This window comes from Mycetomoellerius zeteki, unplaced genomic scaffold (genome assembly GCF_001594055.1).
Source record: "Mycetomoellerius zeteki isolate Tzet28-1 unplaced genomic scaffold, Tzet1.0 scaffold58, whole genome shotgun sequence".
NCBI classification, from domain to species: Eukaryota; Metazoa; Arthropoda; class Insecta; order Hymenoptera; family Formicidae; genus Mycetomoellerius; species Mycetomoellerius zeteki.
The window spans coordinates 691,143-715,398 of NW_017257588.1; the positions used below are offsets into that span (position 1 = coordinate 691,143).

Genomic DNA, 24,256 nt, shown 5'->3' on the forward strand with positions numbered 1-24,256 from the left:
TTCTCGCACTTCTTATTAACTAAGCAACGAGTTAGCTATTGATTTCACAAGTCTATTGGGGAGAAAGAGCAACATTTATGGCAATTCGATAACATCACCACCCATTTTATCACCGCCGTAATTGCTCGTCGATTTATACGATCGCGCTCCTAATTGTCAATATTTTCTTCAGAATGGCAGGGACAATTAAACGCGACGGAATTGAATTCAATTATTGAACTACATTTTCCTCCGGCGGATAATGAAATAGAATAGGACGCAGTACTGTGTCTGTCGTTTTCAGTGAGAGATAGAACTTCGATGGACGACTCGACGCGACGCGCGTAGTCTACATCGCACATAGGATGACGATGTACAATCATCCCCAATCAACATAGTTAATGGATTCACGACCACGTTTTACCATAATTACCTGACGCCACCAGGTGAAGTATTATGTCGAATACTTGATTTTAGATTTCATCGCGCCCAAGATGGCTGCGAAATGGCGACGTATCTATGCCACATTAATAGCAGTAAATTGGATCTGGCGGTGCATTAATATCGCATAGCGCATATAGTACTGCATTAGTTACACACAGTTACATACGATATCTGCTGGCGCTGTTCTGATTGCGTAATATAAACGTGGCATTTGCCCGCGTACCGGCACATCTAATGCAACTGCGTGCGGTGTTATTGCCTACCGCGGGATTATTACCGTAATTGCATTTGTTACAACTCCCCGCGCAATCGTTTCCAATGGTGCACCCTTTAAAACAGCACGCGTGTGTTAGTCGTTTCTGCTTTTTTATAAAAAAAATTCGATTCAAATAACATAAAACTCGCACGTGTTGCTTGTGTATCGTTGCAACGAAAAGTATAAAAATATAACAGTACAACTGTTAATTAATTATATATATTACCGCATTATAAGTGTTTATAATGCGGTAACATATATATAATACCAAATTTGAGATAATTATAAATAAAGAATTATAATAGGTATTTGATGAACTAATAGAATAAATATCAAAATTTTCTCAACGATATTAACAATAAGTATAATTATATAAGACCGTTTTATGTGATACATAAACGATTTAGGAAATAAGAACCTTAAATGGTCAAGCTAGATCTTTAATGCTGACATAATTTTGTGTGAATTTATCCTTTTTAAACTGCGCGCCGAAAAAAAAAATTTCTCACGAGTACAGAAAAAATGTGAAAATATCGCGCTATAAGAGCACGCTTTTCTAAATACATTTGTCGCAATGAATCGTTCACTCTGCGAATCTTAATTAAACCGGTGTGTTAATCTTCGCACTGCATTTTCTTCTTCTCTCAACGATGATTAACGGTACGACAACGGCCGACTCTGGCATTTAACTTCGTGCACACCTGTCCTTTGTAACGTCATGGTAATTTATTAATGTCCATTACAAAGGAGAGGGGCGCCTTAATTATCATTCGCTCGAAAAGGAGCTGCGAATTGCAGAAATATCATGGTATTCCGGACTGCGACAGAAAACGTAACCAGGTTCACTCACTTTTCTCTCGTTGCAACTCAATATGGCGAGGCTGCTGAAGAATCGCCGAGGACGAGGGTGAGGCAAGATACCTCCTTATAAAGGCCGCTTTCAGACCTGTCGCACTTCTTCTCGTGGAAAGACGGGAATTACGGCTCGACGCCTTTACGACGATGTAATCTCAGCCGGATTAACATATACCTTGGCCGTTCGTGAATCTGTCTGCGCACCTTAAATTCCGCGAAGAAAGAACTCAAGACGATGGATTGTGGAGAGCAAGGTCGTGGAATGAATAAAACCAAGGAGAGTCAGGCTGCAAGAAATGGGTCTTGCGATTGCCAAGGTTTTTCTCTCCACTGCCGTTGTCGTCATAGTCGTTCGCCGAAAGGGCAACTCTGGTTGTATAATGAACCGCAACGGTGCTCCCTCGAAAGCGTTTTTCGGTCGTTCGACAATGGACTTCCCAATGCGTTTCGTGGTATACGCTTGTACGTCTCGCATAATGATGTCATTACTCTTTTATGCAAAGTTATTGAAGGTGTTGCAAAGAAAATCGATTCCAAGTTTCTCGTAGCTACATGCGATACGTGTTGCATCTGTTTGCGATATATACATCCTCTGTAATTATAATTAGTGAATTATACACGGAGAGAATTTTGTTTTAAAATTTACCCCGAAAATATGGTAATTGTGGTACAATACAATATATTTTAAAGATTTTTATCATGCACTTCAGTAAAATTAATTAAACTTATTTTATACTTTATTGTAGTTTTATCAATGAATAAGAAAGATTTATATTAAAATTCTTTATATTAAAATTTTATTTAAAATTTATATTAAAATTAAAACTCTCATACAATGTTGTCCCACGACTATCATATTTTCAGGGTAAACTCCAAGAAAAAATTCTTTCCGTGTACGTACTCGATTAATGCGATAATGAGGAATCATGTCAATTTATCTCCGATCAGATTTTAATCGTATTATACACATTTCCAACATGAATCGTCATAATCAAAAGTACATTATACAGAATTCATTAGCAAGAAGAGTGGGCTGAATATAAGATTACACGTGTTGCGTTCCTTTATAACGTATAGTTTTAATTGCCGCACGCGCGAAGGATTATTGGTGATACCGTCTTATAAACGCGTGAGATCGCAGCTACGTTTAATTAATAGAATCATTCTAATCACCGTGGAGCTCTTTTGCCAACGACCACACGAACACCTCGCTACACCGTTGTACACTCGGATTTTACTCCTTAATCACTTTATAATCAGCGTGTTGAGGAGGCCAAGGCGAGCAGCGAAAGCGGTTTTCAACGAACCGCTATTATGTTTCCAAAGGCACCATTAATGAGGATAAAATGTTCCGCGAAACTTTATGCCACTCCGAGTCGCGCCGCGACTAAAGAACGTTCTTTCGCGTTTAATTCTTCGAAAACTCCTTCTCGCGCGAATAAACGTACACTTGAAATCCCGCAAAAATCGTGATCTCAAAATTGGAAATACGAGAGAGTGCAACAATGTTTCCGGAAAAATCGTACGGTATTCGAAATATCCGAAAACTCACGCAAACGAAGAATCGAAAAATCCCGAAAACATATGAGTGAATATGTGAGAAAATTAAACTTTTTTTTTCACATTTACGAAATGGAAAAAAATTCGGGATCACACATTTTTCGAGCTAGTATGTATTCATTCGATTTCAATACCGCGATTTATCGGAACTCCGCGGCTTGCTCGCTCGAATATCGCGCAGAAACGATGTTTCAAAATGACGAAGTTTCGAAATAACGCATTTTCCGACGCGTTGTATCGCTTGTTTTTTGTTTTTTTTTTGTTTGTATTTTTTTTTTCATTTTTTCTCTTGGATTTCGCGCATCCGTCCGAATCGTCGCGCATCGGCGATCTCGATGTGGCTATTTAACGCGATTTCGCAAACGGAAATATTCTCGCGACGCGAGAAGAAAATTCAGAAAAATTTGTATAAAAACCCCAGTGTATTTGCACCGTACGACGCAAACGAGATACCCGGACGAGAATTTCGTGACGGAGACCGGGGGCGGATCGACGGGGTCGAGTAGATTTTTAATTTACTTCGACGGGGATTTATGCTGGAGCGCGTTATCTCGGGGGCATTTTGTAACGCGCGTTACCGGGACGGTACAATACGGGATACCGCTGTCCGGATGGGCGGAAGCTTTCCCGCTTCTTTTATGCTCCATCCGATGGCTCGACGACGCGAGCCTCGCGCGAAATGGGGCTGGAGGAATCCGATTTTCTGGTGTTCGAACCGCTCGGGTAGAAAATGACGTACAGAGCTATTTCCGTGGCAACGATCCGTTCCCGACCGACGCGACGGCCCGCTTTTCCCCCGGCTATCTCCTAATGAAAATAATTACGGCCTGTTCATTGTTCGCGTGGATTCGAGGGGTGGGATCTAATTTATCGAGAGCGACGAGTTTGCGTGTGAGAGTGTTCGAAAGAGAAATAGAGAGGTAGATAGATAGACAGAAAGAGAAAAAGAGAAGAAAAACGAAAAAAAAATCCTGTTTTAATACCGCTGCGAGAAATAGCAGCTGTAGCCAGATTCTGAACATTAAATTGCAGAAAAATTATTTTAAAAATGTACCGATTAGTAACACATCGATAAAAATATATTTAATGGAACAATTCTGTAAAAAAAACTTGAAATATCTAATAATAATCGAAGTAGCACAAAAAGATCATGATGCAATGGTTGTTAGATCGAGATTGATGAACTAATCGCATGTATCATATAATATAATGCAATTGATCCATCACAATCTATGTTGGACGCGATTAACGTTAAGTATCGTGCATCTTAGGCAGAAAGGAAAGGTCAACATAGCTCGGGATAGTGTATCTGAGATTCTGAGATGAGATCACGAGACTTTGAGGTATGGAATTTCATTTTAACTGCAAAATTCAGCCGGCAAAATCGAACCGTGAGCAACGAAGTTTTCCCATTAATTTCTTCACGCTCGTACTTTGAGATAATTAATTAGAATTATGAGAAAAGTTTCTGAAGCACCTGTTACGTGTTTAGAACGGCTACTTCAGAATCTTGGCGAATATCACTATCGAATATTTTACATTGTCGCTCTCGCAGCACAGACTTGTAATAATAACAGTGATGAACCAAGAGCTATATTCTGATTAATATTCAGCATGAAATTCATTTGCATCCGTATTCAAATTTTAAAGGATTACCTTTCTCCTACAATTTCTCAAGGAATATTAAGTACAGCTTAAACATAAAAATTACAATAAAAATAAAAGTTTAATTTTACTAAAGTTTTCTAATTTTTTATTAATAAATTTTTCATACAATAGGAAAAAAAAATAGCTGAAAACTTCACTGATTCAGCAAATTTACAACCGTAATATACGACAGTCAATTTTTTATGTTAAAGTAGTAAAGTTGACAGCTGAATAACATTAGCGGTTTGTCAAATTTTCTTAGTTATAGAATTCGCGCAGTAAGTTATAGATTTGCTGTACTACCCAATTATTTTTTTTCCGTGATAAATACTGCCTTAATCGAATGTTTCTAATATATATATATTTTTTTCAAACTCTTGCAATTAATCTATATTAAGGAAAAAAAAAGGATTTCATCTACAGATATTAGATAATATCTAAAGTCTTTTAATAGCAGGCCAGCAATCATCTTCACGCTGATTATTTGTCAATAACAGAGCACGTCGTATAATGCTGTCGACGATAATTGCGAGGGAACCGCTTTTAATCACCGCTCGTCTACACGATAATCCGGAGGCAAGGGCAATCTTCTTCGTAAAGCCACGCGATGACCCCTAATTGGCCACATTATTAAAATCGCATTTTCGTGATCCCAGCTGTGAGGGATCGTCCCTGCGAAGCGTACGGCGATGAAGTTCCCTCGTAAAATAAATCACGCCATCCCATCGCGGTAATTCGGCACAGCCGCTTCTGCCTTGCCGGTAATATTGGATATTTTCTTAATGGCGAAACTTCTACGGACTTACCCCTTCGAATCGAGTTCATCCTCGTGAATTCCCTGATAAATCGGTACACGATTCTCGACCGTTTTCGATAGTCTCATACCATACGCCCTATTCGCTCCATCTTCCCCATCCACCTTTCGCTTATACCGGCGTTTATTCCGATGCGAAAGACGAAGGAAGTACGGAAGTCCTTGAACCGCCCCGGATGCATAGTCATCTTATACGGAAGCACTTCTATTCTCGTTGCAGCCACTGCACCAGCGACTACATCGCCGTTTACTCTGGCCCAACCACGTCGAGTCCGTTGTTGAAGATGCTCTGCGGCAATGAGAAGACGACGCTGGTATACGAAGGTCAAGAACTCCTCGTTGAATTCAGGTGAGGAACGCATCTTTTTATCGGAAGGACAGACGAGATCGATCGGTTTCGAGTTCTCATTTAATTTAAGTGTCTTATCTCGCGCCTTCAGAAATATTCGTTTTACAGAACTGGTCCCGAAGTATCGCCCTTCGATTATAATGGCTTCGTCGCGACGCTGAATTTTATTGAAGTGACGACGGAAGCTCCAACGACGATCGCCACCGATAGCACGAATAAAACTCGTAAGTAACAAGAGAAAATACATCTCTAGCGTAAATCATCGCATCGATTAATCTACTTACACAGTTTTAATATATTTTTCTACTAAACTTTAATAAAAAAACGATATTAGAAGATTTAAAATAATAATTTAGACTACACTAAAAAAAAGTCTAATAATAACAATCAAGTTTAAAGGCTTTGGTAAATAATTTCAATTAAATATGCAATTAACCACAAAATATAATCAAAACCAACTAAAAAAAACGTCAATTTTACTTTTTTAAATATAATATTATCTTATTTTTCCAATTACCAAATGGTTACTATTACATTTGGTAATATTTAGTAATATTACATCAATGTAATATTACTATTATTACATTTGGTAATATTTACTAAGACTGCATCAATATAATAAACAAAATACATTTGACAGACATATTACAGACTTTTTTTTTAGTTTATTCTCGTCTTCGTATTTCATAATCTTCTTCATATTTGTTCTTGTCCAGACAACTTTCAACTTTATATCACGGCACAATAAGCTATTATCAAAGCTTATCCAACTCTCTGATCTTTCAGTTGATTCGATGAAGTCCAACAACTACAACAACCGCGATCTCCATGATCACCGCAAGGACCAAGGTACCGTGACCAGCAGCTGCGACCTCGAAGTGAGCGGCGAGAAGGTCCGGGGTGGCTACCACGATACCAGGGGCAAACCCAAGTCCACCACGTGCAAGCTTCTGCTGCGTGGCCGTGCTTACGACACTGGACACGTTTCCTTAGCCAGTTACAACCTCAGGTAACCTGATTCGCTATCACGAACCTTCAAGTCACATATTGAAACGCACGTGCGATTGCGGTCTTAGAAGGCGAGAAACCATATCCTTCTCTATTTCCACGCCCCGTTTTCTTCGTGTCTATCGATGTGTTTCTCTAACGTGGACCGAACACCGGTGAAAACTGTAGTCACGTAATGGCGAACACAATGTGTCGCGGTATATGTGGAATTGCGTTTATCTCGCGGTTGTTCGCCACTTTTGATCTGGCAATCCCTACAAATCCGCAGCGGGTTGTACACGTAACGTTGAATTCGTGATAGTAGCACGGTGAAAACGGTCGGCGGTTTGTACCATTGAATAAGTCAAGCGCTATAAGTTCCGATACACACTTTTGTTACGTGTGAAGTAATATCATCCTGTATTCTCGTAAATCAAAGTGAAATATCGATATTGATTAATATCTAGAAATCTGAGAATGTTGTGAAACCTTGGAATATCTAAGAATACATGAGAGAAACATTATTCCGCAATCGTGCTGTTACGTCTACGCGCGAGACTCTTATTTCACCGTTAGTTGCGACTTGCGTAACTTATCGAAACGGCGCCAGGAAAGGAATGAAGAAGGAAACCCATCCCGAGACTCGTCGCGGCGCGTAGTCGCGGAAAGTAGCGTTAAATCTCGCGAGGGTACACCGGCGCGTCCGCATCCCTGGGATTTTCAATTATCATGCGCATGCTACGGCAACGACATACGGAACGCGTATCTGCGTCTTCGGAGACGTGTTATGTACGTGTTCGTGGAGACGGAACATACCGCGGCGAAGAGATGAAACTATCCCCGGAACCAACGACGACGACGAATCGTATCTCCGACAACCCTCTCGACATCATATACGAACGTTCCACTGTCGGTCTTCGTAGCCGCTATTCCACATAAACCGGTGGAAGATGTGTGCGCGCGCGTACTTACGAGACGCAGAACGGAGGGCTTTATTGAAGGTAGCATGAATTTTGAACGGAATATTGTAAATCCGAGCGCCAGGTGAACCGAGAAAGTATCTCCGAGCACGGGGAATATCGCGCACCTCTCACCCATCGACCAAATCCTCCTCCGTGTATCTCTCTCTCTCTCTCTCTCTCGCTCTCCTTTTTTTACCCGGTTTTCATGCGCGCGTAATAGCGGCATCCGTGTCGGATTTGCAGCTTACTTTCCGCAGACGTGGCGTCTGTGAGGCGATTAAAGCGAACGAAAACGCGGCACTCGAATATTTTGGCTCGGATGATACATTTACAGATTATCCTGGAACAAATATCGGATGTAACGTTTCCAAAAAGCTTTCAATCTTTCTTCCGGATTAAAAAAGAAATTGACAGGCGAGTAAATCGGTGTAATAATACGTTTAACACATATGCTTTTTTTTTTAAGTTCCAAGTTCTTTTTTTTCCGTTTCCGTGAAAAGCGCGTTAGATCGCTACATCCTTCAAAATTCTCTACATGAGAATTTACAGTTGATACATCGACGGTGAATTTTCCTGCTACGGGACGACGAATTTCGATGGCGCGCATGACGTCCGTCGTAAAATCCACTGATAGATATATTCCCGCTATCGATTTTACAGCGCACAGTCCTGTCAGTCGACGATCGAGATATTCGACGGTTCGCCGGAAAGCGGGACGCTGGATACCACCAACTCCTTGGAGAAGATTTGCAGTCCGGCGCAGTGGCTCCCGCGGGAACTCGCGAGTCAAGATAAGTAAGTGAATTCCCCTTGGTTATTAGAGCGATCATTAGAGAGATACCATCGTACCGGTTTGTAGGTAATGTATCGTAATTTGAGTTGGTAAATTTCGAGATCCCACGGTAACTCGAAAACACGCGCGATGCCGGGTTAAAGCCGGGAATCGGTTAAGTCTCCTTGGAACTCTGCGTCAGAATGAAGATTAATTTCTAAACGCTAATCTCTGCTCGCAGAGACGCAAGCGTTCAAGACATACGTATTAAGACATACGGATTGATTAAATCGGAAACACATAAAAAAACTTAAGACAGTAGAACGTAATAAGCAGTAAGCGAATCGGCCAATTACAGTAGAAAACGTAAAGCAATAATCTTACATTCTCTACCGTGATTGGCCGATTCGCTTACGCCTTATTGTCTTATGTTTTTAACGAGGCAGCAATCCTGAATTGCGAATTTTGTCGCAACTCTTTCTTAGTCCTTACAGGTCTTTGTTTTAATTAATGCGCAGTCTTTCTCCTTGGTGTGCACGCCCCGTAGTGTACCTCGAGGATTATTCATTACACCTCGGGCACGTATCACGAGACAACAGCTGAACTGACGCGCGAAATAGAAGCCAGCGCCGTCGCGATGCCAAGGAAGCAACGAAAGATCGTTGGGCACGTAATCATAAAACAGCCCCGGTAGATCCATCATCTGTCTTCATCCGAGAACTAGACGGTAGCATGCAAAGCGATACCTCATACTCATCTCGCCGGAAGTCAAAGTATGAAAGATGGCTGTAGCCCGACTCTCTCTCATGCATTCCACGATGCGTTTATACTGGATACATATTCGACTGAAAAGATGTCACAGAGGACAAACGGAATGGTAGTTATCTGAAATCGTTCAATCGTTGCCGCGCGGCATTACGGAAACCGATACAGAAGTGTATGGCTCGCACAGTTATATTACCAAAGTTATACGTCTCGATTTTTCGACGAGTTCTTTAATAAAAATTTGGCGAGTTTAATTATTCGTAGTTTTTTTATTTTGTACATTAAATTAAAATCTATTAATTTGAATAAAATTAGGCGATTTTGTGATATTTACTCTTTTAAATGTTCCTTAAAGACCATTAATTCTCTAAATTATATTTTTTGTTGTTTCTTTTGATTTTTGATTTTTTATTTCGGAGAAAGTATGAATACATTATTAAATTCATAATGCCGAATTGTTCTCAAGTTGATTGTTGTTGAGTTATTTTTATCTTTAGGTTGCCAACTTCTTACTCAGTATATTGTTAATTTAAATAACACAATAGAGTTAAACAACTTAACTCACGAAAATGTATTAAATTTGATGTAAATTTAATTCATTATTTATTGTTTATTGTTAGTCAATAATAATTTAGTAAATTAAACAGTAAATAATAAATAATAAACTAAAGAGTTAAATTTAATACATTTAACTTAAATACTACTTAGTTTATTATTTACAAGGGAAGTTTCATAACTGTTTGGAACCGATTTGATTCTCCATGAAATATGTTGTAAAACACGAAAATCTAAAAGACACGTATTTTTTTGTACGTGCGCTAACTCATGTTTAAGGCGTGATATATCCCTTTGAAAAAAAAACGGTATTTTTCTTTCGAGGCGAATATCGTCGGAAGTAAAAAGATAAAAAAAAATTTTTTAAACAAAAGTTGTACAGTTTCAAGAGTACTTCAATGTTGTGAAGAAAAAAATTTTTTTTTAATTTTTTTGTTAACAATTGTTAAACAAAAAAATTTTTTTAATTTGTTAAAATTTGTAAAAATAATAAAATGTATTTAATTGAAGGGATTGAATTAGTTATCATTGTTCTCTCTCTCTCTCTCTCTCTCTCTCTCTCTCTCTCTCTCTCTCTCTCTCTCTCTCTCTCTCTCGATTTAATAGTGTGGAGTATACATACATGTAGTTACGTTTATCGTATCAAAAATATATTTAACAAACCTAGTTTTTTCGAACGTCAATAACAGTATAGCCAAAATTTTAGGGTTCTGTTTACCTTTCACTGAACTATTCCTAGGGAAAGAAGAGATAAATATAATTCCAATATTGTCGCAAAGCGAATGTACCCATAAAAAAAAACGCAACAAAAATTCATGACATAAATTCATGACATAAATTCAAACAGCTAGCTGTGCACTTTCGCTCGTAACGTTAGTATAATAGCATGATTTTTACGATGGGGGAATCTTCCGATTATGTAGTAAATTCTCGTGTTTGATTAAATAACTTTAGAAGACCGTGAAACGAATATACATTGTTTTTTTACACGAGCGTTAATATCCCGCGGAAAAAATTGATAGCTTTTGCAACATTCATACAACTTCTATTTAATTTGGCGTTTTTTATATTTTTGTTTTGTTTTTTTTTTTCTATAAATTCTATAACGTTTCTGGTAAAATGTACATAGTGCACACTGATTCTAGAAATATTGTACACTGGGAAAAAGAGTCTGATTGCATTAATTGGAATTCTGGTTGAAAATGGACACATTAGAACTTTCTGGTTGAATCTATTATATTTCTAGTTGAAATAATCAGAATGCTGATTGATTAAGAATCAATCTTGATTAGAATCTTCTAGTTCGTTCATTTTCAACTAGAAATTTTTCACAGTTTATAAAGAATGATTTTACTATAGTATCTAAAAATTTAACAACTAGATACAGATCTGAAAATAATTTTGTTGGACAATCAAAATAATTATCTAGGACGCTCAAGTTAGTTACTAGCATGTCAAAAGCTCTTTCTAGCATTATCATCAACGTTTAAACATTCTACAGTATAATTATTTTAACGGTTCAACAAAATTTTCAGATTTAGTCAAATTTTTCAATATTTCAGCAAAACCATTCTTCTTATGTACAGAAAGTTAATCTGAGTGCTTTGAATGGCTGTTTACGAATATTTTTAATGACGTGCTAGATAATAACAAAATAATGTAAATAACGCTCGATATTTGCAAATATCAGCACAACAAGTAACTTTCGGAGATGATTAATAACTGAAGGAGCTCTAGGAGTCGAAACGTTTTTGTAATTAAATTTGGTATGTTGTTTAATGTAAAAATAATATTTTAATTTTTAATATCTAAAGTTGCTCGTTTATTGGTCGACGTGGTAGATATTTAATTTCATATAATTACCACAAAGATATGTACGAAAATCGCGTAGTTTCCACATACGCAGCCCAGCATTTCCTGTATTCAAAGGAAAATTAACTTTTCATGTCCGGTCGCATATCATTCATGATCAAACCCTTGCGCGCGGCAGGTTCAGTTTTCATGTTGATACGCGCGTTTTATGAACGCAGTCCTTTCGATGTCATAAACATTTAATGCCGATCGATTTACTGCGCGCGAATAATAAATGCAAGCGTGTGCTGGGCGTTGATAGAATACTGGCTAATCCGTTTAATATTCCGCTTTCTAGAATTTATGACTTGCAGCGTTTGATCACAAAATGCTATCATGACCGACAAATTAGGAGTAAATGCCGACAAAAGGAAAAAAATTTGGATAATTAAAACTGCATAAAAAAGCAAATAAAGATTTATTTTATTTTATTTTGCAGTTTTGTTCATAAATAGGAATTATATGACAATCTAAATGTACTACACGATTTGATACAAAAGAGAAAGAGCTGTGTGGATATTATTAAATTTAAATTATACATGTAATGTATTTACATAAAATGTTATTATTGAATTTGTTAAAAATATTAAACATTTAATAAAACGAGATATTAATTTTTCACATTTTACTTTATCTGAAATTATCTACATCCATCATATAAATTATTACAGCAGAAATTTTTATTCGTAATACGTGTGCTTTTCCCGAGAAAGTCGAGATATTGATGTAAGAATGAGATGCCTGATAAGAATTCAAGGGAGATAGAATAGAGGTCATATCAAATGAAAAACGTGACAAGAAAGATATTTGAAAGAAGATTTTTACCCATACATATTGAACAGCGATGTAGTACGTGAAGAGGACGAGATACATATTCCGGAATTTTTATAGAAGAAATCTTTTTCTCGATCTTTATTCGACAATTATCCAATGTTAACTTGTCGTTTCTTCATTTACCGCACTTAAATCTGACATACAATCTAATGATTTGAAATACCATATAATTTAAAACGTCCTTGTAAGCCGCAGAGAGAAAATATCAAAACTACTTGCACGGTTTCGTAACTTATTTAAAATGAAGAAAAAAAAGTTTGACACGTGGGAGGAAAAGAGATTAAAGGCATTCCACCTACTTGCATCTGTGCGATCTGTATCCGTCCCATATGCAGCACCGAGCCAGGCGCTTCGATGTTGAAGCCTCCGGAGACAAGGTGTTGACCAATCGGCCGTGGAAAGAGACTGTGGAGGGTCGAGCAACGACAAACAAAGGTATCGCGTGATTCCTCTCGAGGCTGAAAGCCGGCGGTGACCCACGAATCAGGATTCCGTCTGGCCGATCGGAGAGATAAGTGCAAAGGGGACTTCGAGGGAGTGACATCGTCCTCTCGTTGTCGTCGTCATCGTCGAAGCAACCAGCGGCCACATGCATTATGCAAACCGTGGGAAATGGACGGACGCGAAATGTCTGTCGCACGAACGCCCTATCCACCCCCGTCCCCGTTGCATCGGGGGCGAACTTGATGTGGCCAGTGCAAAAAGAACGAGGGCCGACCAACGAATGGCCAAACGAGGGATGCACAGTTGGGCTAAGAGATTTCCCAGAAGAGATTTTGAGACGCCGCCGTCGCCGCTACCGATATGGTACGCGATCGATTCGCCGGGCTTACACCCGGCTTCTCGCTCTCCCCGATCGACAGATGCGCGCGGTAAAACGTCTGAAATATTGTGATAACCTCACGCGCACATACCTGTATATGTTTCTCAACTCGGAAGCTTTCCCAATAGATTTGAAAAACGAATTTACAATATGATGTACTAGGGCGTTGTCTTCATTTTTATCTAAGACTAGATCTTCCTAGATGATAATATACTGCATGGATCTCTCACATTTAAGATATTAGATTTGTCTAAAATATGAGAGATCCTTGCGTATTATAATCTAGAAAGGTGAAATTGTACAGAATATGAATATAGAAATACAACGAAATGATTACGAATTGTATCCTTACGAGAGTTCGTAAAATGTTTCGACATTCTCATCAAATGATGAACGTTCGTATCTTGCCAGATTAAAGACGGTAAAACCAAAAAAGTCACATACTACATCATCCACGCGGTGGCGACTGTGGAGACCACGGACTAAAGTCACTAGATCTATAAAGTACCGCAAACTCGCATCCATTTTGACGCAAAACATGGTCATTTCGAATTTATGCATTTGTATATACGTACTTTATTTAGGAAAATGAAGCCGTCAAGTATGTAAATCAATGTTTTTGAATTGCAATTAGTTTATTTATGACCAAAAAGAGTATATACGAATGCTTAATTTATGTGTTCTTTAGTTTAATATAGATTTATTTCCATAGAAGTTTAGTGCAGGAGAGTGCACGAAGGGACATGTAAGTACAATTTAAAAGATGAACCACCAACCACCATGCTTGGAATCGTGTACCATGTGCATTTCGGCCATTTTGATGTAACATTTCCGAAATCAATTGCGCTACTTTATAGATCTAATGACTTTACCACGGACTCACGAGTCATTCGCGGGGTTTTTCTCTCCGCTCGGTCGTGAAACGAAGGAAGGATCGTTTCCACTTTCTACCTCCGAGAGGAGCGATATTCGTCACGCGCGTGTTGCACCTCGCTGCCTTGCTGACGCCACTGGCAGTTTTTAATCTATTTTAATTTCTAACGTTTGCCGCTCCAGTACCAGCCGGTCCCAGGACGATTTATGCTTAGTAGCAGCAGCAGCAGGTCGTCCGGATGCAGCGTACGTACGTACGTGCCTATGGGACTGCTGCGTGTTTTATGTTGGCTAATCTCGTAAAAATTCATGCGAAATAACGCCCGTGCTTCATCCGCCTCGCACGTTCTCCAGCCCTGCCGTTGCTTGCAACCGGGCACGTTTCCCGTCGCGCGACTCGAGCCGAATTTCCGGCCGCCGCCTTTCGCCTCCCTCGCGATACTCCTGAAACGGTATTAAGACGATGCAAAATAAAACGAAATAAGAAGCTCGCAATCTGAAAATTCGATAAAGTTAAAAAAGTGGGCTTTGAACTTTGCCGTATCACAGTACAAGGATGGTACAGTGTTATTTCGATTCGTATAGGATAAAACTGTCTGAAAATGTTATTTTATAACGTAAAACGTTCCTTTTTTAAATTTAATTCAATTTATATAGATTAACTTAATTTACACTTTTAGATATCAAAGGAGCGATTCCTTGGGTAAAATAAGTTTTCTGTTTTTTAACTTCCATGTGTATTACGATGTAAATCAATCCATTTCTGTGATTGGTTTCAAAGTAAACAACGTTCGTATTAATGTATGCTCTTAGCAAATATTAAACTAAATTTGAGAGAAAAATACATTTAACACATTTTCTTGAATGAAATTGTTTTAATTAAATTAGCGAGTAGTGACGCCTTTTAGAAATGATTAAAAATAATTCAGAGTATAATTTAACGTTATGAATGTATAAATAATACAGTCTTCAAAATCGCAAGGGAGTGTGAAACGTGAATTTCGAGTGTGCAGTGTGTGAAGAAAAAGCAATGACACTGCGACGCATTAACGATATCGACGACCAAAGACGAAAATCGTATCATTGTGCATCGCGCGCAACACCGCTGGGAACAAAGCACCATAAGGGTCTAATCGGGCATCGCGATTATTCAAGTGAGTTGCCCAGAGCGCGCTCTATTTAATATCCGTCCGTGCATGGACGCGAGATACATCGGGGATCAATCCGATATAGCCATCAAGTAATTTAATCTTCACGCACACCACGTCCAACTAAAAGCCATGCCCCGTGCTCCCTGCTCGGGAGCAGCCAATGAACCGACACAGATCAACCGTATCGTACCGTCGCTTTATCCTGCGCGCTAATAAAGTAAACTGCCATTCCGTGTGTGGAAGGTATCGCGATAATCATATCGTTGGCTTGTAATACAGCCTACAAATAGTAAGGTACTTGTAACTCACGTGCTTCTATAGCGACAATTCAGCGTTGGGAGAACCACTTGACGTAAGTTCTAGGAGGATATAATTTAAAACTTAATCAATAAATTTCATATTTTATATAAAACACGCAGATATGATAATTCCAGCTAGAATATCAACGTTTAAATATGTAAACCAATCCGTTTTCACACAGAACATGAGAATTTAAATAAATTATACGTATCTTCACATTTCCATATTTAGTTTTATCAAATTTCGGTTATCTGCGCTGAAAATTAAAGATTTTCTTTTTTTAAACTTGGACAAGTGATCGTGTTTTAGTTTTTCTGTTCCCATTCTATTTAATTCTATTTAATAACAATTTACTATGTATGTCTGTTTTAATTTACTTCAATCATATTGAATCTTAATCAAATTCTAAAACGCCAAATGAAGCATGCTACATTTTTTCTTTCTCAAAATAAATGTTTTAAACAAAAAGTTATAACCCACTTTTGATGGAGATCTCGATAAACTTGCTGAAAGAGATGTTGAACGTCATCGACCTTCGAGCTATTGACGCGATATTGTTCGCGCGGGAAAGTTACCATTAGAAAATTGATGACGTAATTCTGACGCTCATTCGAGCGACAAAGGGCGATCCTCCTTTCGCGGCCGTAGGGCGACGGCGTCGACGGGGTGGCGTCGAGGATGAGGCGGGGGCGGAAAGGGTGGCCGATTTATCTTGCAAAACTAACTCATAGGCAATTCTCGCGCGCGCCGACTATCGAGGGCGGTTCCCAAGACGTCCATTTACAACTTTGCCTGGAGAAAATAGAGTCTTACGTGTAAGATTTACATCCTGCTTTGTCTCGGCGCCGATATAATTTCTGCGGAGCACCCTTTTGCATCATGCTCTCTGGTGTACCCTTCGTCATAATGATCGTGAATTAATAATTCGTGTCGAAATTTCCGACTCGAATGTCCTCGATGAAAAGTATCACGAATCCCGCGTCCTGGTGCATGTATATACATATACGCGCGCGTTGTAACGTACATAAGCGGAAATCGGATCGATCATTATTCATAGTACGACCCCGGCGGACGTCACCGTCGTTCCTTCGTATTGATTGCGCAGTCGTGATGCAAAGCTATTCGGCTATTTTAACGAGCATCGTTCACAATGAGATAAATTTCATATGTCCCGAGATAAAGTCGAGATACAGAATTACTGCAGTATCTTTATTTTATGCTCAATTTATTTGTAGAGTCTCTTAACTCTCCGAAATTGACTGCAAAATCTGTAACACACACTGTTAAATTCGTATAATGTCAAATTGTATCCAATTTGAGTTATTCTTGATCATTTCTAAGTCGCTTCTACTCAATATATTAATGTAATTAAAACAATGGAGTTCATCCATCATGTAATCAAAACAATAATTTAACTCAAGAAAATTTATTAAATTTGAATAAATTTAGTTTATTATTTATTAAGTGCATACGTTAATATGGATGTTGTTTATTTTGAAACTAATCACAAAAGTGAATTTATTTATATTTTAACACACATGAAAATTAAAAATAATAAGATGTTATTTTTAATTCGAAGGATTGGATTATCATTGCTCCATTGATATCTAACAGTGTTGATTTATTGACGTCTAAGACCCATTTAATTTATGTTAATTAAAAGGTACTAATTAATTAAAACATCCTTCTCAACACTGAGAAAATTGTTTTGATCAACAAAAAAGCCCAACAAGAATGGTATTTTGGTAAGACCAAATAGAATTTTTAAGTTATCGTAAATGCCATTCTTGTTGAACTTTTTTGTTGGTTTAATCAAAACTTTTCTTTCCGTGCATGAAGGAACCAAAATGATATAATTTGTGTTAAAAAGAATATATACTAATTGTAAGTATATGTTAATAAGAATAATTCAAATTTTTGTAGATATAACATAAAGAAAATTGAATTGTTTGATACTTTTGAGGGATTTATAATTAAGTAAGGGTCCAATAAACCATCAGCTCCGTAAAATTAATGATTGTAAAGCGACCTTCCTTGTACACTGAAGTTGAAGTCTCAGCGTTCAAGTTTCTATATCTATAATCTACACTTTGGAGTAAGATATTAAATGTCTAGGCGCCAACGTTTAAACGTCGTCTATAGCGACCGACAATGTGAAGATTAAAACAGTCGTTCGTTTCTACCTTCGACGGCGCTTGCTCGTTGGCGAGTTCGATTTATATCCCAGTTTCGACCCCGAAAAACTACGAGCCGCTCTCGAGAAAGGAGCGTGGGAAAACCATCCCTCGCTACGGATTCACCCCAAGCCGAACGCGCAAATGACGTTTCCTTTTTCCATTCCTTTTTTCCAGGTACGCGGAGCCGAAGAGGTACTCTTCCAACGGCCGGGACATGACGGTGGTTTTAACACGCGCCTCCAACAGCCCCACTGACGAGGAGTATATGGAGGTCTCGTACTACTTTCACGACGGTAAGCCGTAAAAGGGAGCGTCGTCGCCGGACGGGAACGAATGCGGTGGTCTGCTCAGGTTTGCTGCGTGGCAAACTTGGCAGAAACTCGAAACAAAAGATTGCAACGTCGGAAATTGGATTATGATGCGCGTCGTCGCCAAGCAATCAAGTCAGCGCGCGTAAACGTCGCGAAATCGTGAGAAACACGCTCCTCTATCGCTCGATATAGCTTACTTTTTTCTTACCCGTTTCTTCTTTTTATTTTTTCCTCTGTTCATTACGAGTTACGAGTGCAATCGCTTCTTTACGCGCTTCCGAGGAGCTTCCTCGTTTTAGAGTAGAAGTTTAAAAAGATCGCGCAATGAAGTTTGTCTTATAATTTGATGTTTCTCAATCTTTCCGTCGAGTTTCTTAAATAGTGAATTACACACATAATAAATAATTAAGAATTATTAACCCTTCGGTGTCATTTTGAATATATCATATCCGGCTTTCTATCTCCACAGCTTCTTTCATTGCTTATAACTTTTTTATTAATAAAGATACATTTGCTTGGTACCATTATATTCCTTAATGTTTGGTGTTTCAATTGGAAAAATTTTTTATAATACGTTTATTTTTATGAAAGTTGTATAGCAATTGAATTGAGTTGGGTATGCCATACTTCCTAAGTGTATCATTCTCGTAATATGGCATCAAAGGGTTAATTAAGAATTATGTTGCTCTTTTGATATACTAATAATACGGTATCTTTGCCAATGTGACAATATATGTGATGATGATGCTTGCTCAGTGCTTTTTTGCTGTGTTCAGTAGAAAAAGTAGCTTTCCAATATAGCTTTCTGTTGTAGGATTCTTTAATATGATTGGTTCTTGCCTTTAATTCTTCACTGGTTTAAATATGTAACCAATCATATTAAAGGATCTTACATTTGCAAAGCTGCTTTGTCTGCTGAACGCAATCTTTGTAAAGCGCGAAAAGCGATTGGTGCTGGATGATAGTAGCTGCATTCCGATATATACTGCTCTATTAATTTTTTAGAATAGAATCTCACTATTTTGGAATAAAAAGTCACTCCAAGTAATAATGAAAATACTGCCAGTCGAAATGGAATGAAATTTCGTTTTTTAAAACTGTGAAGTCATTTACTCTTCATTTGGATTTATTCTTCAATTCTATAATAAATTCTAATAATAAAAAGAGCGACACATTTCACTTTAATTGAGTGAGGATTTCAATATTCTATATGAGAGAACTCAGCAAACATCAAGTTACATGTAATATATTTGATAGATGTAATTTCCTATTCAATTATATATTCAATAATATAACTGTAATACAATCGTGTGATATTGTATATTACAGTTATATTATTGAGTGGGAAATTACACTACATATAACTTACAGGTGTTTACTGCGAAAGAATATTTCATTAAATAATTCGACTGCCGAGCTACTTCATATACAGCTTTATCAAGCGCAGGAAAAATATAGTATTCATCCATAAGTATCATATCTGATACTTATGGATTAATACTACATATACTTTTCACGCGTTCTATTAACATACCATAAATTTGCTCGTTCTAAAAGTGAACACGTGGAAAGGACATAGAACGTATTGAACACGCACATCATGTATGCATTCATGTACACGTGTGATTTTTCGTGTTTTCAGCATAGACTTGTAGCTTAAATAGTTTTCGTTTTTAATTCTAAAGTAAAAATGCTTCCATATAATTCGCAAATCGCAAAACGTAGATCGCAAATGCATAGTAGAATGAAGATTCGCGTTTATTTTTTCATTGCGTGCGATTAGTTTTCATCTGCGTGTCTTGCGTGCGGTAATCGTCATTCTGCGTCAGCGTTTGCGACCTACGTTTTGCAATTTGCTAATTATGTAGAGGCATTAAAAAATTTACAGAATGAATTTATCAGATATGTCGCTTGTGTGTGTATGTTAGCCAGTCCCGGTTCTAACACTACTAATGAGAAGACAATTTCACTTTAAGTGAAGTTTAGAACGCTAACAACTTCATTTTAAAAATAAGTGAAACTCTTCACCTTTTGTCTTGAAGTGAATGAATTTACTTTAAAAAATGTCAATAAATACCGAAAATCTATAATATACGTAAACTATAAATGTTCAGTACTGGTGTATTAGAACACGACCAATGTCAACATCATTTTCGTGATCAGCGCAAGTTGCGTCCGCAGTTTTATCATCTCGGAATCCGATTTTTGTCCGTTGCTTCTCGAGTAGTCAACTGCGGCACATTCAAACCACTAATTACGAGTAACTAATTACCGTAAATACGCCTCGGCATATCGATGTCAAAGCCTCGGTCCTCTCCCCTGGCCCCCTTAATCGGATGAATGTAGGCACGTCCGGATGGTAATCCTGAAATTCGCTTGGCACTCAACCGAGGGATTCTGGTTGGCTGCCGGAGGACACATTCACGATATCGACGCGTTTGTCCTCGCAAAAACAGCGGTCGCGCTTAATCCCGTTTCAAAGATTAGATTTAACCCCGATTAAGTAGCTACGACCTTTTCCTTGGCTAAGCAATCCCGGAGATTAAAATGAGACCCCGGGTATATTATACGCCCTCTCGAAATCGGGCAACTCGTAATTATTCGCGGTCGGATAATTATTCGCCCGCGACTGTTACATCTATTTTACCGAGTAAAGCCGGACTGCCGCGTATCACAGGCTTGAAAGCGCCAAATCTAAATTCAAAGCGGGTGCGTATACAGTGTACACCGCGATTTTCAGTACCCATAGAACTTTATCCGTATAACGTTTTGCACATAATGAGTAATATAGAACGTATATTAGTAAGTAGTATATATAAAAATAATACAAAATAATATGAATATTATATTTTTGAAAGAAATTAATTTCGCTCTGAAATTAGTTAGTATCTTAACATTGTACTTAATTTTTTACTAAAATAAAAATCTATCTTTTTGTCTAACGTAATGTATGAAAGACTCTCCGTTTATCGGATCTACCGTTCTCTTTTTCGTTAATTTAGCTTGGTTTCATTAAAGTCGAAAATTAAAATCGATCAAGCGTTTTGGAACACAAACTAATAGTGCGCGAGATAAAATTTTAACGGACAAAACGAAACGCGGACAGCAGTAATTGAATTTTGATATCGATGAGATTTTAAACGTCGACCGAATTTTACGACACATCATGTCGACATCAAATTCTCGTTTCGATTTTTTTTTTACGTTTACGAAATGGCTACCAACCTCGCTCATAGCCGGTAGCCATCCTGAATTACAACAATCGTACGAGCGGCATATACTAGATCCAATCATGGACCATTACAAAAAAAAAAGCATAAATGACAAGAATCAAAAGTCATACCTGACGACAAACTATCGCCGTCGATGGGACCAGTGATTGACGAGTGATCGTGTCGCCGGTCGACGTTATTACGTTTACACGTGTTACACGTGTTACACGCCATGCACTCATGCCTCTCGCAGGATCTCTCTATTCAATTCGTGGCGATCGATGAGTACAGTCATCCGCGACCGGCGTTTCAAGTCTTAAATAACAACGTTGTGTTTAAATAAAGGGGAAATAAAGCGCGCACATCGACCACGTTCGAATCGACCTCGTTTCATCAGCTTTTTTTTATTTCACATACGTGATGACATCCCACATAGAGACATTACCATTCTCCGCCGTTGCTGTTTCATTTTTTTTTCTTTCCTCTTCAAGGAGGCCACCGTCGAATATCAAGATCGAACGTTTTCGAATTTCGTTCTCCACTCGAATTCCGGTGCCTACCTTATCTCGCGCCGAGTACGATCCGGCGGAACATAAAACTTTATGCGACCCGGGGAGACCGATCTTCTTATAGGAAAGGGGTTGAAATTCAACCAGGCGATCCCGAATTGCCGCGAATAATCATGCGAAATTGCCGTGTAAGAAACGGAATGAGGGAATCCCGTCTGTGGAGCGAACTTCGACTTGAAATGAAAGTGCCCGTAAGACGTTTACCCACCTATAACTCGTAGAAATATATATCCTTCTGACTACGAGAAACTGTCTTGCGAGAAAAAAATTAAGCTAAGAGGCGAGAAGAAGAAAGTTACATGAGTCTCGTGAGAGTTTAGCGGATATGAACGAAGCGCGCGATAAAATAAAAATATTTTATATTTCAGATCGCCTTGGTAATTTTCTTGATTGACATCTCGAACGAATAGTGACTTTTACGTTTATGTACATCATATTTTATTCCATTTATTATAATAACTATGTTGATTTATTAATTTCATAATTAATTTTTGTCGCACAAGAAGTTATATAAATAACGGAAAAATCTCAAGATCCTATTTTTTTTACATTTAAATTAGATCAATCGGATAAAAGAAACAATCCTATTTTTAGTCGAAGTGGATCTTGGTGCTTAATAATATTTATATGCAAATTTCTGCAAACCCAATGCGGTTGCGTTTCAAGTCTGACAAACCGAATCAGCGCGCAGTTTATGGAACTGAAAAATGCGTTTGCAAAAATTTGCATATGAATATTATTAAGCATCAAGATGCACTTCGATCGAAAATAGGATTCTTTCTTTTATTTGATTTATTCCTATCGATGCAATTTTTACTTATAACAAATTAGAATATTTCCTCAATTATTGATCGTATCTTTCTTCGTGTTATTTACGTCAACTCCATTGCTTTATTTATAATTAAATTGGTGCACAAGAAATTATATTGAATAACAGAAATCCCAGGATATTATTTTATGCGCAGAGATTAAATCTTTATAATTTTTTAACATTAATGACTACATGATTTACAACGATTTGAATATTACGTTGCAATGCAGTTTTAATTATAAGTTTTGTAAAATGTGACATTGATTTTTCGCTATGTAAGGATTATGCGACCTCCTGAGTTTTGAGTGTTATACCAGTTATGATATTTATTCTTGTTTACGGCTTCAATTAAAAATCGAATCAGCACGCAGTTTATAAAACCGAAAAATATATTTGCAAAAATTTGTATATTAATATTTTTAAGCACTAAGATCCGAAAATAAAATTATTTCTCATAATTGAGGTAATTTCTTTCGACGCTTTCACAAGCAACGCATTTTCATCTGATGCTCCAGAACGTGAGGGTGGCACTCAGCAGCCTGCCAGTGTATGCGATGTCGAATATTACGGATTGACGTCGCCGGTGGAAGGTTCGGTGGTGCATCCGGAACCACATCGGCTGTTCGCCATGGAAGGCCCAGTGAAATGCAGGCAGCACTTTATACCAGCGCCCAACCAATCGGTGGTCATTACCGTGAGTTTCCTGACGAAATGTCTAAACTCTATCGTCCGTTTAATCAACCACCAGGAATCAAATCTTCATCAATTTATTCGGTTTTAGACGCACCGTCTCTCGCGTAAACAAGAATTCTCGCATGTATTAAATTAACTTAAAGGAAAAAACTCTCGTGCATACCGCACGAGGGAGTCTTAGAATTCTAAATCTAAAACTTTCTACCTGTATTCGCAGCGCGAGCCTTTAATCTTCGTAGAAATAATATTCCGCGGGATCAGACGTGGTTCCAAAGGCGAGACCACCGCGGTTTCAGCCACTGGTTTCAGTAACTTTTGCGAGAACGATAAAGTGCAACAATTGAATTCCTGGTGGAAACATACCAACTGTAATCCCATGCTGAACGATACGAACGTCGCATCTGTGTTGCGAACCCGTTGCAACCGGGAAAATCGTGCAACTTTAATCCCTTACGTCGCTCTTACATAACTCATTCTTTCACGTACATATATGGATGTATACGTACATATATGGAGAAATTTAGATTTTTGAAAACTTTAAATATACAATTATAAGGTATATAAAAAAAGGTACTAAACTCTAAATTTTTTGCAGTGAAATCTCACTCCAAGGGAATGAAAATGCAACCACCCTTAAAAAAAGTGAAAATATTTCACTTGAAAAAAAAGTAATGATCTTCACTCTTTTTAAAGTGAAATCTTATTC

At 38.0% G+C, this 24,256-nt stretch overlaps 1 protein-coding gene across 3 annotated transcripts in view; it reads left to right on the plus strand.

Annotated features, from left to right (window-relative positions):
• LOC108728164 (uncharacterized) overlaps positions 1–24,256 on the plus strand; it is a 273,603-nt gene that overhangs the window by 241,393 nt on the left and 7,954 nt on the right. For all 3 annotated transcript variants that reach the window (XM_018456583.1, XM_018456584.1, XM_018456582.1), the window contains 6 exons: positions 5,776–5,904; positions 6,013–6,128; positions 6,691–6,913; positions 8,514–8,648; positions 18,129–18,247; positions 23,373–23,551. In XM_018456583.1, coding sequence (XP_018312085.1) covers positions 5,776–5,904; positions 6,013–6,128; positions 6,691–6,913; positions 8,514–8,648; positions 18,129–18,247; positions 23,373–23,551 — 901 coding nt within the window. The remainder of the gene's footprint in view (positions 1–5,775; positions 5,905–6,012; positions 6,129–6,690; positions 6,914–8,513; positions 8,649–18,128; positions 18,248–23,372; positions 23,552–24,256) is intronic.